We start from the raw sequence: 13,697 nt of genomic DNA, 5'->3' as shown, positions 1-13,697 counted from the left end.
TATGTTGGTTTTTTTGTTGTTTGGGGAGGGTTTATTGCAATATTTCTGTTGTGTAAGGTTGTTTGCAGCTCTGTGGGCCTGAATACAAAGTAAAATTTGTTTGTTCTTCATAGAATTTGAATGTAATATTCTGTGTGCAGGTTAAAGAGACTAATTAACTACTTGCCGCTTTCATATTAGTTGCTGGCTTTTATGGAGAGAGATACTGTTTTTCTTCCGATTGTAAAGAGATATGATTTGTGGGGTCGTTCATTCAGGAAATCATACCAACGCTCTGGTCACCAGCCTTCTGGTTGGCAGCTTAATTTAGTATTCTAAACTTTAGATGATGCAGTTAAAGAGCAAACAATCTCACTTCTGTCTAGCTGTTAAAGTGTCATTATGAAAGAGTAGAACAGATGTGGCCTTGCACTGGGCTGTCTGGAGACCAGTAGGTACACAGGGTACCGTTTGCTTTCCTAAATGGGCTTCAGCGTACCTGCCATTTAGATCCCAGACCATGATTCTGGTAAGCATTGGCCATCATACTAGCTGTCAGAAAGAAATGGTGTTTTAGTACTGGATAGTGCTGATTAGAAACTGCTCTGCCTGTTTTCTCATAAAATATCTTTGTGCGGGGTTATGGGTTTGAGGTATTTGGGAAAAGTGGAGAGACAACATCTGAGGACACATAGTATAATGAATGCTGGTGCTTTCATTCACTCCCCCAGTGCAAGCCCCTCTCATCATTTTAACAAAGCAACAAGAAAAAATTGCTATGTAAAACATGTTTGGATTAGCTTATCTTCAAAGTTCATTCTTGGCTTCCTCTGATAAGGAGAGAAATGCTTTAAAATGCCGTTGGAGACAGCAGGATAACCAAACCAAGCACAACTCACTGTAGCCTTTGAGAATTATCTTAATAAACAGGAAAAAAGTCTCCAATTATCAGGACATCAAAGAGCTTAATATGGTGTTGTTTTCAGTAACTGGTGTGTTCATAGCTGAACTGCCAGTAGTGGTGACTGTAAAACCAAGAAATCAGCTTTCATCTGCATAGCAAAAGCTAGCAGATATAAGACCAACTAATGTCTGTGCCAATCCATAAACTCTCAGGTCTGAGCGCCATTGGTTCGATGCCTGTGTATAACTGCTAGGATGTCATGCAATGAATAAAACATGTATTGCTCCTGTGATAGAAGGGTGGTAGTTGTGCTGCTGTGTAATGCAGTGCTGATTTCTACAGATGAGGCAGATACTTAAAGATGAACTTAGCAAAGTCAGTCTTCTCGCTATTTTGTAGGCGACAAATTTGGTGTTAACTGCAGGCGTGCCAAGGAGTGAATAATCAGCTAAAAGCAAAGTCTGTAAGTCTAGAAAATGCCAGTATAACAAAATTTAACCAAGAGCTGCTGAAACATTCTAAAATTAATCCATGAAGATATGTTTCTTACCTCCCATACAAATGAAAGTCTTCTGCCATTTGTCTGTAACTCTCAAATGTCTTCAATCCCGTTAATTTCTGCGAAGTCTGCAGACAACTTCTCTAAATGGAGAATGGAAAATGAGTTAACTTCCTCTTAGACTGGGAAACCAAGGGGTTTTTGGCTAAGAGCCTCATTTTAAATATACTCTTGTATATTCTGGTTTCTTTACTACTATTTCTATTACAACAACCCTTTTTGTGCGTGATAATCAAGTAACTGTGAAGTGTGTGTGTGTAATTCCAGTAGCAAAGTTTGGCAAGCATCTGCAAATACAGAATGGTTTTGTTGCCAGAGTAAATAAGATAGTTGCAAAGACAGCTACAGCCGCTGCCCGTGTTCCACGTTAAATGCAGGTCCTGGTGCCCCGACCCACTTCTTTGAGCCTGGAAAACTGAGAACTGGCAGGTTGGGCTGCTGCTCTCTGTGGGGCAGCCAAGAGAGATCATCCATGAGTGCCCTACACTTAAGCACTATGGAAATATATCTCTTTCAGAAGTAGTATCTGTAATAGCAGGTCTGCTTGGAGATGGGCCAAAGATGATGATATTGGTGATAGTCATTTGCCTTTGGAGTAACAAACGTAATATCTGGAACCAGTGCCGTGCACAGATTTATGAACTTGGTTCTCTGCTCAGATCTTGCACAGAGCCCCATTGCGAGGTGTAGGCACAGCCATAGTGCTGCCTGTTTTCCAGGAGTGTTTGCATTGAAGCAACCGTCTCTTTCCATCCAGGAAAATGTGTAGGAGTAACTCTGAAGCTCACCCAGAGTGCTCATTTATTGAATGGAATAGATATTACTAACAAAAAAAAAAAAAAAAAAAAAGAGGCAGACATCCACTACTCAATGTTTTTCTCATATAATATGTCCTGAGATGTACTTCATCACAGACTATCCTCCAAGGATTTTGTCATCCCAAAACCCTGTTCCTGTTATGTATTTCCAGTGTTTTTGCCAGGAACTTTTAATCTGTACATGCAGTAGTAATTCTGTATTCTTTCCACTCAGCTGTTTGTATTGTATTAAAAACCTTCAGAAATGGCCCTGATGGGTACCCGCTGTGCTAAGCATCAGTTTGTGTACCCTTAAGAGCACACATCATGAACTGCCGTGAGGAACATTGCATTTGGAAGATCAAAAGTTGCCCAGCACAGTGTCATACCTCAAAGTCCCTTTCTTGTGTGAACAACAAACTTGTTACTGCCACTGAGGGGTGAATTTGAATACCTGCAAATCTCAGTATTATGAGTTAATGAAACTTTTAATAATTTTTTTTTTTTTACTAAAGGGATATGAGATTACACTTCTCCTCTATACAATATTCTCTTACTTGCAGTGTATAATTTGTGCAGGCTTTTCATGGAATCTGCCTATCAAAAGAGTGACAATCTAGAAACAATCCTTCAGGAAGCTTTTCTCCACCACTTTCTGTACTGCTGTGCTCTCAGTTTTATTGTCTTAAAAACCTGAGGCCTTATCCTGGTAATTCAATACCCAGCAGAGCATGTTGCTGAGATGAAAACATTATTTTCCTTCAGGTATTGTAAAGTAGTCTAAGTTAGTATTGTGGCTTATGTGTATAAATAATATAAAAATAAATATACAGACTGAGATTAGAAATCTTAAAAGAAGGAGGAAAGTAGTTCTTAAACCCTGTAGAGTGAACTAGGGATAATAGGCACATATAAGCCATGCACAGGAATTGATTGCCTAATTTCCTTCTCAGGTTTTGCAGATATGCCCTAAGGACATGAGAGCAGATATCTGTGTGCATCTGAACCGCAAAGTTTTCAAGGAGCACCCAGCCTTCAGGCTGGCGAGCGATGGGTGCCTTCGAGCACTTGCCATGGAATTTCAGACAGTGCACTGTGCCCCTGGAGACCTGATCTACCACGCCGGCGAGAGTGTCGACAGCCTTTGCTTTGTGGTTTCGGGGTCTTTGGAAGTAATCCAGGATGATGAAGTTGTTGCTATATTGGGTGAGTTTCACAGCTGATAATATGCATTGTGCACAAATATAGATGCTTAGAGCATTTTTATAGCCTCTTCTACTCAAGCACTTAACTCATTCTTTAAAAAGCTTCAGTCATGTTAGCTTTAGCATGGCCTGGTGAGGTATATTTTATTGTCCTTCCTGTTCCACAGAGGTAAATAGGAAGGGCAAGCATCTCATCTCCAGATTGCTTCAACCCTATTTCTTCTGGTCAATGGAAACTCTACTTGAGCCTTGGGATCCTGGTCATTATTGGTGTTCTCCCTGTCTCACCACATCTCTTTTCATTAGAAATTCCATTGAGGACTTCAGAAAACTTATTTTTAAAGTGCCTGGCTTCCCTGCCTCTCTCCCATCCCCCCCGATAATAATCCACTTTTGCTGGAAATTTTCCTATTAGATTTATTTAAGATTTCATGTTGAAATAATATTTCTTTCTTTTAAAGTCAAAGTAATATAAAAATTTAGAGCTGATTTGTGTTAACTTGGAATGACAGCTGGAGGCATTAAAAAGAAGGTGATAGTGATGTGAACAACATTGAGGCAAAGCTAGGAGAAAAGAGTGTGATAATCCAATAGATGTATATGAATCATGGGGTGACTGGAGCACTGAGGAGGTGATACTTATCATTTGATTCTGTCAGACCCTTTTGTGATAAGGTAAATTCTCACAGTGGCTTAATCCAGTACCTGTCACTCTTAGCAGCCTGGAAAAAGAGAAGAAAACAGCTTGGCAATCTTACTGTTTCTGAACGCATACATCCAACTCTCCTAAGAGGAATGTCTACTGGAAAATGAGGGGACTAATAAATATACCGAGTTCGGTTTTTCTCTACTTCTGAACAGGATTGCACATACAGCATAGGGTGAATTTAATGTCCTGGGGAATCCAGTTCATAATATTTTGTGCCACACAAGAAACTAAAGCGGTGAGAAGTAGGGGGATAACTGATTCTCTTTTGTTCTGGAATCACCTGTGCTGTTCAGTACTATATGATACTAGTGACTTCTGCTTTTATAAGTTGCACATGAAGAATGTACTACCTTTTGCCATGCTGAACTCTCATGAATTAACATGGCAAATGTAGAACAAACTACAGCCTCTTAGTTTGTGTGACCTTTTTATCCCATAATGCCTTCTCCTGTGTCCATCACAAGAAGAAAACCTCAAAACATCTTGCTGCTCTATTTAATCAGTATAGGTAAAAAGCACCGAAATAATTTTTTTTTAAATGTCCTTTAAAGATACCAATTTTCTCCTCACCTTTACTGGTATCTTCCATGTTTTATCATAATACTCACTTTAGAAAATACTTGGCCTAGATTCCTTGAGAAATCAGTGTTAAGGAAACATGAACCCCTAATCTCTGCTGCTGCGGAGTGATAACTACAGATAAATGAGCTGATCCCTTGGTATCTGAATGAATAGAAATATTTTGTTATTGCTGTTCTCCTGGGACAGTAACTATTGATTGTCTTCCCTCCACACCTTTATTTTTTTGGAATTTGGAGTCAGTTCTCTGGCTTGCACTAAAGTTGATGAGCTCTGTCATTTTCTTTGTGATTAGTGTAATCAGAGAGGGAAGTAAAATGAAGTGGGATCTGTTTGTCATTCTGCGAGATTTCATTTTGGATAAATGTGTATTGATTTTTGTGTTTCAGTTTCTGGACTAAGGAATCCCTTTCCTTCCACACATGTGTGTACCTTCCTCCCCCAGGCTGTGAAGCCTTCTGTTGAAGGTTTCTCTATCCTGATAAGAAATGGCGTGGTTAACTAAATTTTTCACCATTTTAATCCCTATTCTAAACCAGTTGGACTTTCTTCTCCTTCAGCATTGCATTATGTAAGTACCACATTACTGAAGAATGCTGCAGGAGATGGCTCAGGATTTCCTCCCTAACTTCTTTGTACTCTCAGTTTTCTTATCTGTAGAATAGCAATGTTTCGGGTTTTTTAATTTCATGTTCAGCTAAACTTGTCAAGTTCTTGATAAAAGTACAGCAGATAGAACAGCGCACTACAAGCAAAAAAAAAATTAACATCTATATTGTACAAGAAACGTGATTATTGCTGATCATTCAGCCAGAACAGCCTATGCTGTAAGTTTTGTTTACCAATCACAGCTAAGCATAGCTATTAACATCAGGCATGTAACAGCAAACCATGTGAGGAATTCTGTAGGGTAATGTCAGTTAACAGGTATGTTGGAGAGACCGTAATCTTCTCTCAGGTATTCTTGAAATAAAAAGTAAGTGCATAAATTATTCGAGGTGAATGTTTGCTCAGCTTTAGCTGTCACTTAATAAAGCAGCCTTTGCAATTTACGATGTAGCCTGTATCTTCCTTACAACAGAGAAATAAATTGCATCTCTAAATTAGTCTGTGTGACTGCTGTACAGCATTACATAAACCAAAGGCAAACTACACTTAATCCTTAGAGGATTCAATTCATATGAAACATTTTCAAGTTCTGAAATCATTTAGCCTTGCAGACTAGCATATAAAATTGTATTGCGTAGCCCTGGAGTTTGGAGTGTATTGTGTACACTTGCATAATATCCTTCTAGATCAGTTCTGTGTAATACGCAAGAGACAGGTATATTTTCAGTTCAGGCTTATGTTCTTATAACAAAGCACTGACTTTGATTGACTTGGATTGATACGAGTACTGAGTTGGAAGAAATTGCACACAGGCCAGCAGTGAAAGAAATGTACTTTTTTTTTTTTTTTTTTTTTTTGTGTCACCTAAGATTGCTTCCCCATTAATTTGACTTAGAGACAAACACAAAAATGAGTAAACAAATAAAAAAAGAAAATTCTTTGCAATGTTTATGGAAATTCTTTGCAAAATTTAAAGTAATTGATGCATTTTGTATGAAGTTTGATTTGTTGGGGTGAAAGACATGTTTTTGAACTCTGTCCAAAATTTCTGCTGAAATAAAGAAATTAGTGATGTTCATGCAACACAATCTTTGGATTTGATGTGTCAAAGAAACAAAAATAAAAAAGTATAAAATTACCTTTAAGCCAGGTGATTTATTTATTTGTGATTCATTCTAATACAAATGGGTCAGAAAAGGAGGGCATAGCAAGAAAGGCCACTGTATTACTATGGTTTTCTAAGTTAATGTGTAAGTATATGAGCGGGACTATGTAGAAGTGAAGATTAACTAGTGGAAAGGTGCTTGGATGAAATACAATTCTGTTTCCTGTAGTTCACTGTTCTTCCATTTACACCATTGATATTGCGTAGGGTGAACTGCTGATGTACACTCAGCACTTTATGGAAGATAGAGACAAATCCCACAGTCCCTGCCTTGAAGAGAACTGAGCGAAGCACTGGTCGTGCAGGACTTCCATTAAGAGACTGTTTTCAACTCGGCTTTGCTTTTAACTTTTCTAAGCCTTCCCATTTGGGCCGATGGTGCTTTGTTCATCTGAGACTGACATATCTCTTTGAACTACTCTTGCTTAGGAACTTACCCATTTATCCAAATGTAGTTAGAGAAAATGCGTTGTTTTGTCACTGTTAAAAACAGTCAACCATTTGCGTGCACTTAATTTGGCAGCTCTAGTTTCTCTGCTTTGGAGCAGACCTTTCAGGCTGAGCCACTGGCCATCTGAAAACTCGACCTTATTGCAGGTCTTTGAAAAGTTAAAATTTACTCATGCTCAGGAGAGATTTGCTACATTTTAATCTAATAAATGTCTTCTTAAAAGATTCCTCCTGAATTAAATGTGTTGCAGGTAGGGACCATAAGGTCTGGCTGCAGCTTTCTTTGAAATACGCAGGGGAAAAGGGATTGTAATGGAAGCATGAAATAAGCCTGCATAGCTGGTTATTGTTTCTTAATTTAGGGTAGCTTGAAGACCTAAACTGTCTTTCAATGCACTTTTTGTATTTTTTACACTATGAAGGTACAAATTTCCTTAGTGCAGTATGAGAATGTAGATCGTTTGGAACTGCATTAATCAAGAAGCTGTTAGAAGTCTAGCTGAGCAGATGATACACCACTGCTGGGGCTAACAGGGTACTTCCCTGGTCCTCCAGTCTTTTAGTCTGGACCTTTTTAATTTCTTGTCACCACTGCTAGAGGAAGTGCTAGTTCTCGTGTTACACCTCCAAGTGAACGTGTACGTAGATAATTTAATGAGAACTATAGAAAATAATGGCATAGTAGCAAAATTAACTTTTTGTAAGTATTTTCTGGAAGTACACGGAAGGACTGGATAGGAGGCCTTATTAGAAAAGGATTTATGTTGTGTTAATTTTTACAAACAAATGACTGAGAGAACCATTTTTGATCTTACTAGAAAATAATTGATTCTAAGTTAGATATGACTGACATAATTGTACTCCAAGATTGAACAGAAAATCCCTCCTCTCTAGGAAATCTGAAGGAAGCAAGTGATTCTTGGACCCAGGTTGGTTCCAACCCATTCTGCTTAAAATTGGGGTAATCTCTGAAATTTAGGAAGTTCCAGTAAAAGGCCAGAGAGAGGAAGGACCTTGAAATTAGAGCGACAGGCTTTTTTTTTCTAGATAGCAGTGGGGAAAGTGGTGTCTTTCCATGAATTTTCAGACTGCTGCAAAATGTGTCAATTAATGACTCTTAGAGGGCCTGACTGAGCAGCAGATCTTCACGTATGTGAATCGTTCAGAGTTGCTGAAGTCGTCTTGATGATCCCTGCAAGGGGGCCCTGTGTGTATGGATGATAAGACTGGAGGTTAGTCTTGCGGACTTGATTAGAAACTGGGAGCCTTTAAGCCTTTATTTAGCAATTAAAAAACAAGTCCTTGAAAATCACTGTGATCTTCAGAGCTGAGCAATGGATGAGAAAAATAACATTTACTAGAAGGTTTAGTTGAGAAAACAAAACCCCCACACAAAACAGTTTATCCCAAGAGTAAAGCAGTTTATCCCAAGTGTTGCATCCCAGCTGTTCTGCATTTATTATGTTTTTGCTATCCTTATTTGAGCTCCAAACTTTGAAAGGAATAAACTTTTTTATTGATTGTCGGTTTAGCAAAGAGTATTAATCATACAATCATAGAATATCCTTAGTTGGAAGGGACCCAGGAGAATTGTCGAGTCCAACTCCTGACTCCACAAAGGGCAGGTAAATTGAATGAGATGGGAAGGGAAATCAAGGCAGTAATTTATTGTGAGCAAGGAATATCTTTGCCCTCCACAAGGGCAGTTTGCTGTTGCTATTTCTTTTGCTGCTATCAAAGCTGAAGGGAAATAACAGAATGTAGATATTACGTAAGTGTGAAAGTATGCAGTAACAGAATGTCAAGAACGGGAATTTATAGTCTAGACCTGGCTGCCTTCTTCACCATCAGGGGGAAAGTGGGATATATCAGTTCGTTCTTTTTTTCTGGTGGGGGTAGGGAGGAATTGTGCAAAGGATCATATGTGAGTTGAGGAAGTGAAAATTTGACGTCCCTGAAATATAGATCTTTTATCGTTATTTACAAACCTATAACATTGACAAGATTGGAGACTGTGGTTTTAACATGATATTGTAGGAGAGCTTGGTGTACCATGTTTTGTTTCAGCAGGATATTAAATGCTCCATTTGCTTTGTGTAGAGAAATTCCTGCTGATTTAATTTGATATAATTGCAATCTTAAAGGAATGTTATAAGAATAATTGTTTGTTTTCTTTACAATTGCTTTAGCTTACTCATTTAGCCATAAGCATTTCATTCAGATGTAGACGCAAGGGGTTTGATTCAGATTTCGGTGGGACAGATTTGCATCCAGATAGGACAGTGCAGACTGCAAGGGCAACTGCACCACAGGCATGGTTTATTTTAGAGGAGAGAAAATAGCAATGCAGAAGTATTGTCTGTCTTAGATGTACTCAGTGGGAAAGCATTGCATCTTCCACACAGTCGTGTACAGGTTGCTTCTCGGCAGACTTGAAGATGTCAGGTAAGTTAACTGTGCTGAGCCCAGGCTCAGACAGGCTGTCTTTAGACTATCCCCAGTACCTGAGCTAACTCAGGTTTCCCTAAACTAAAATGCTTTGTGTACAACTCTGTTCTGAGAATTTCATTGTGTGTTTTGGGGCCTGTTGTTATTTAATGCCAAGTCTTTGAAAAAGTCCCTTACTTCTCCACTTTATTTTTCACCTGAGTTTTAAATTTAGTTAGATTTCCCTGTGTTAAAAATGCCAAGCTGCTGTGCTCTTAGGCTTAAGAAGTGGTTGCAGGATTATGGATGGCATTAGAGTTTTGTTACTATTTTCAAAGACGGTATCTAACGTCACAGCATTGTTTATGCTATTGAATAAGACTGTAACGTGACCAGCGGTACTATGAAAAAGGAATGATTGAAATTAAAATCCAGCTTTATCTTCAGTAGCTCTGTTGTGCTCTTTCTGTTTATAGTTTAAACCTTTCTCTTTTTTTTCCCCAGTTTTACATATATAGGCAGATCAGACAAGTTGCATGTTTCTATGCGGTGATTCAGCAAACATGAGGAACAGTTTTAAAAGTCTGATTTCCTCAATACATGTCCAAGCACATTGTTAGGAAGGGTATTAGAAATGGAGATCCAGCTAAACTTTTTAGAAGACAGTAACATAAAGAGGTCTACGTTAATACAAAATTTTTATTTCACAGTGGATGTAGGAGCAGCACTAAAACTTTTATTGAGAAGTATAGGTTTATTCCAAGTGGTGTTTTTGGACAGAGAGTATTCCTTATTCCTATGTGTGCCAGACATCTAGAAAATGTAATGTGGGTTGACATCAGGAGTTGCCTATTTTGAGACATCAGCCAGACATTAGTTGTTCTGTGTCTAACTTCTGGTAGAGCATTAAAAGTAGGAACCACCAAGCGCTTGTCCACTGCTATCTATAGATGGTCTAAGACTGTGTAGGGAATTAGAGAAACAGATTTTTTAAAACACTTGATTAATGACTTGCTGGAATAACTGGGGAAGAGGGGGATTCCCTGTGAATAGAGGCCTCAGTCGTGAACTTCTTGGCACTTCAAATCAGTTGATTTTTCTTCTAGAGTTTCATGTTTTATTGTTGCGAATTTATGCAACTTTGCATGATGTGCTTTTAAGTTGTCTGACACCATCACATGTGGAAGAAGTCCCCTTTGGAAGATGGTGATGTCTGGTGGCAGGCTACTGGCAACAGCGATCCGTGACGTACTGGCAGCTGAAACGGAGATGTGGTGGAGATGAGGCTCTCTTTTCCAGTGTGTTCCTTGGTATCTCAGGCTGTGTTAAGAATGCTTGCCCATCATATTTGTGTGCATACTCCAGCCAGAGATATTAAGAGGTAGAAACTATAATTTAACAAAGAAGTTGGATTTCTGTAAAGGCCCTGATTTCTGGCAGGTGAACCACTGAATTAATTCTCATTTTTGTTTTGGGTAGGGTTTTGTTTATGTCTCAGAATTCTGGAGGAAGAAGAATAATTTTTTTCACTGAAAAGCCAGGTTAAAAAAAAAAATCCAAAAAATAAATCTTCACAGAACACTTATTTTTCTTTGTTTTCTCCAGGTTTCAATTTTAAAACTTTTTTTCAGAGGTACGTTTCTGAAACATTGTTAAATTTATCCTCAAGGAGTTGCTAGAAATATTAAATAAAATGAAGTATCCTATAGTTCTGAACTTGGCAAGGTTTTCAAAATATTTACTTTATATATTTCATAAAGTAAAATCTACTATTTTAAACTCCTGTGAATCCTTTTGTCTGAAATAAAAAAAAAAAATAATCAAATTTGGGGGCTTTAATGTAAGCTGCAAGCAATAGCTCTAACATAAAGCCTGTTTCTAAGTCATTGGGGAATAACTCTGAGAATATTGCAATTTGAGCCTCTGGTATAGGTTTTTCAATCGGAGAACTAGCACTGTCCATGCTATGACAACACAGATGGAGCAGTGTTTTTCCTATTACTTAACCGATGCAACTAAATTCAAATACATTTGTGACTAGCTATTTGAGCTGGCAACTTCCATGTCTTCAGAGTTTGTACAAACTAGCCACATATTTACATTTTTCTACAGTAACCCTTAAATATCAAATAAGGATAAACAATTCAGATTCTGGTGAAGCCTCCTAGCTTTTTGTGAATAAGCCTGGTAGGGCCCAGTTGACATTTTAAAACTCTTCTCATCACAGTAAGTCAAGCAGTGACATATAATCCACACTCTATTCAGTGAGACAAATAAACACATTAATTATAATAGTAATAGAAATCTTAGCTATAACTAATTCATGTTGTTGCTACTCATCTGGTGCTCTAAAATAAATGTTTTTATTTTGTCTGTACAGTAATGTGCTTCAACAGAGAAAATTAATGCATTTGTATAGTAAACTGTCTGCAAAATGTTGCCAAGCTGTGTTTTAAAACACGAACAGATAAACTGTGTTTCTATTTGTGCACCAGGCAAGTCACTGAGAGTGTAACTGCAGTTTATTATCACTGTAACACTTCTTTGGGTTACTGTGGCACTGATACTCTGGCTTTTTTTCCTTAAGGTCTTACTAGAGGAAAAGAGTGATTAAAGCCTCTGGTTAATGAAAAATAGTATGTTCTCTGCAGTGCAGTTGGTCGTTCGCTTCTCATTACGTGTCTCAGTTTGCATTTGAGAAATCTTAAGAAAATCCGAAGCAGCAAATCACCTCCATGCATCATCATCTGCCAGCTGTACTGTGTTGGAGGACCCAACTACAGGCTGTTCAGTGGCTGTCAAGCTGTGCAATTTATCTGTGGGACGGGTACAGCGTGCTCTACCTTGATACCAAATGGTAGCTCTGTTTTTTTCTGGCTGCCAGATATTCATTGCCTTAAAACAGTGCACCAAGAGGAAAAATTGTTTTTTGCTCTGGTGCCTCTACTTTCTTTGAATCTTCCTTCTCTCTGTAAAATGGGAGAATTTAAATTGCATGCCTTTCTCAGATAAGGAGGAGATGAGGGTAGATTTTCAGTTGAAGCCAAGCAGACATGTGTGATCACAGAGGGGGTTGGACCCTGTTTTGAGTTTGTGTGGTGGGGTTTTGGTAGCAGGGGAGGAGGGGCTGCTGAGGTGGCTCCTGCGAGAAGCTGCTAGAAGATTCCCCGACTCCGAGTCAGACCGGCCTCTGGCCAAGGCAGAGCCCATCAGCGATGATGGTAGCACCTCTGGGAGAACAGACTGAAGAAGGGGAACCTGCAGTGGGGGACGACATTGGAATGTGAGAAAGACCCCTCTGCAGACACCAAGGTCAGTGAGGAAGGAGGGGAGGAGGTGCGGCGGAGGGGGGGATGCCCCTGCAGCCCCTGGTGAGACGGCAGGCTGTCCCCCTGCAGCCCTTGGAGGGGAGCGGGGGAGCAGATGCCCACCTGCAGCCCGTGGAGGACCCCACACCAGAGCAGGTGGACGCCCCCAGAGATGGCTGTGACTCCATAGGAAAGCCTGGGCTGGAGCAGTTTGTGCCTGGAGGACTGCAGCCCGTGGAAGGGATCCGTACGGGAGCAGTTTGTGAAGAACTGCAGCCTGTGGGAAGGACTCACATTGGAGAAGTTTGTGGAAGACTGTCTCCTGTGGGAGGGACCCCACGCTGGAGCAGGGGAAGAGTGTGAGGAGTCCTCCCCCTGAGGAGGAAGGAGCAGCAAAGACAACATGAGATGAACTGACTGCAACTCCCATTCCCATCTCCCTGTGCTGCTGGGGGGAGGAGGTGGAGAAAACCAGGAGTGGAGTTGAGCCTGGGAAGAAGAGAGGGCTGGGGGAAGGTGTTTTAAGGTTTGGTTTTACTTCTCACTATCTTTGTTTTGATTTGATTGGTAGTAAATTACATTGATTTTGTTTTTCCCCCAAGTTGAGTCTGTTTTTTGGCCATGACCATAAGTGATGAGTGATCCCTCCCTGTCCTTGTCTCGACCCACGAGCTTTTCTTTATATTTTCTCCTCCCCATCCCACTGGTGGGGGAGGAGTGAGGGAGCAGCTTCATGGTGCTTTGTTGCCGGCTGGGCTTAAACCACACCAGACCTGAGTCTCTCATCACTGGCTTTGAACACAAGAGGTAAATACACTGTCCTTACTGGAATTATGCTTGAATACAATTGGTAGGACCCTGTGACATGGACTAACTTCAGATGCTCTGGTTCTGTTCAAATCTGTTTAGGAGGTTAAAAATAAAAGAGAAAGAGCAGGCCAAGTTTTTTGTTTGTTTTTAAATTTCAGCAGCATTTTAACTGAGCAGACAATAAAATAGAAACGGA

General features: G+C 39.6%; 1 protein-coding gene across 3 annotated transcripts in view; it reads left to right on the top strand.

Annotated features, from left to right (window-relative positions):
• Window positions 1–13,697, top strand: part of KCNH1 (potassium voltage-gated channel subfamily H member 1) — a 186,327-nt gene that overhangs the window by 88,928 nt on the left and 83,702 nt on the right. For all 3 annotated transcript variants that reach the window (XR_007510151.1, XR_007510152.1, XM_049833989.1), the window contains exon 9: window positions 3,193–3,445. Coding sequence is in view for 1 of the 3 variants with exons in the window: in XM_049833989.1 (XP_049689946.1) it covers window positions 3,193–3,445 (253 nt within the window). In the remaining 2 variants the exon portion in view is untranslated. The remainder of the gene's footprint in view (window positions 1–3,192; window positions 3,446–13,697) is intronic.

This window comes from Accipiter gentilis, chromosome 30, assembly GCF_929443795.1.
Source record: "Accipiter gentilis chromosome 30, bAccGen1.1, whole genome shotgun sequence".
NCBI classification, from domain to species: Eukaryota; Metazoa; Chordata; class Aves; order Accipitriformes; family Accipitridae; genus Astur; species Astur gentilis.
Note: the sequence above shows the minus strand (reverse complement) of the source record. Positions and strands in the feature narration are given on the sequence as shown.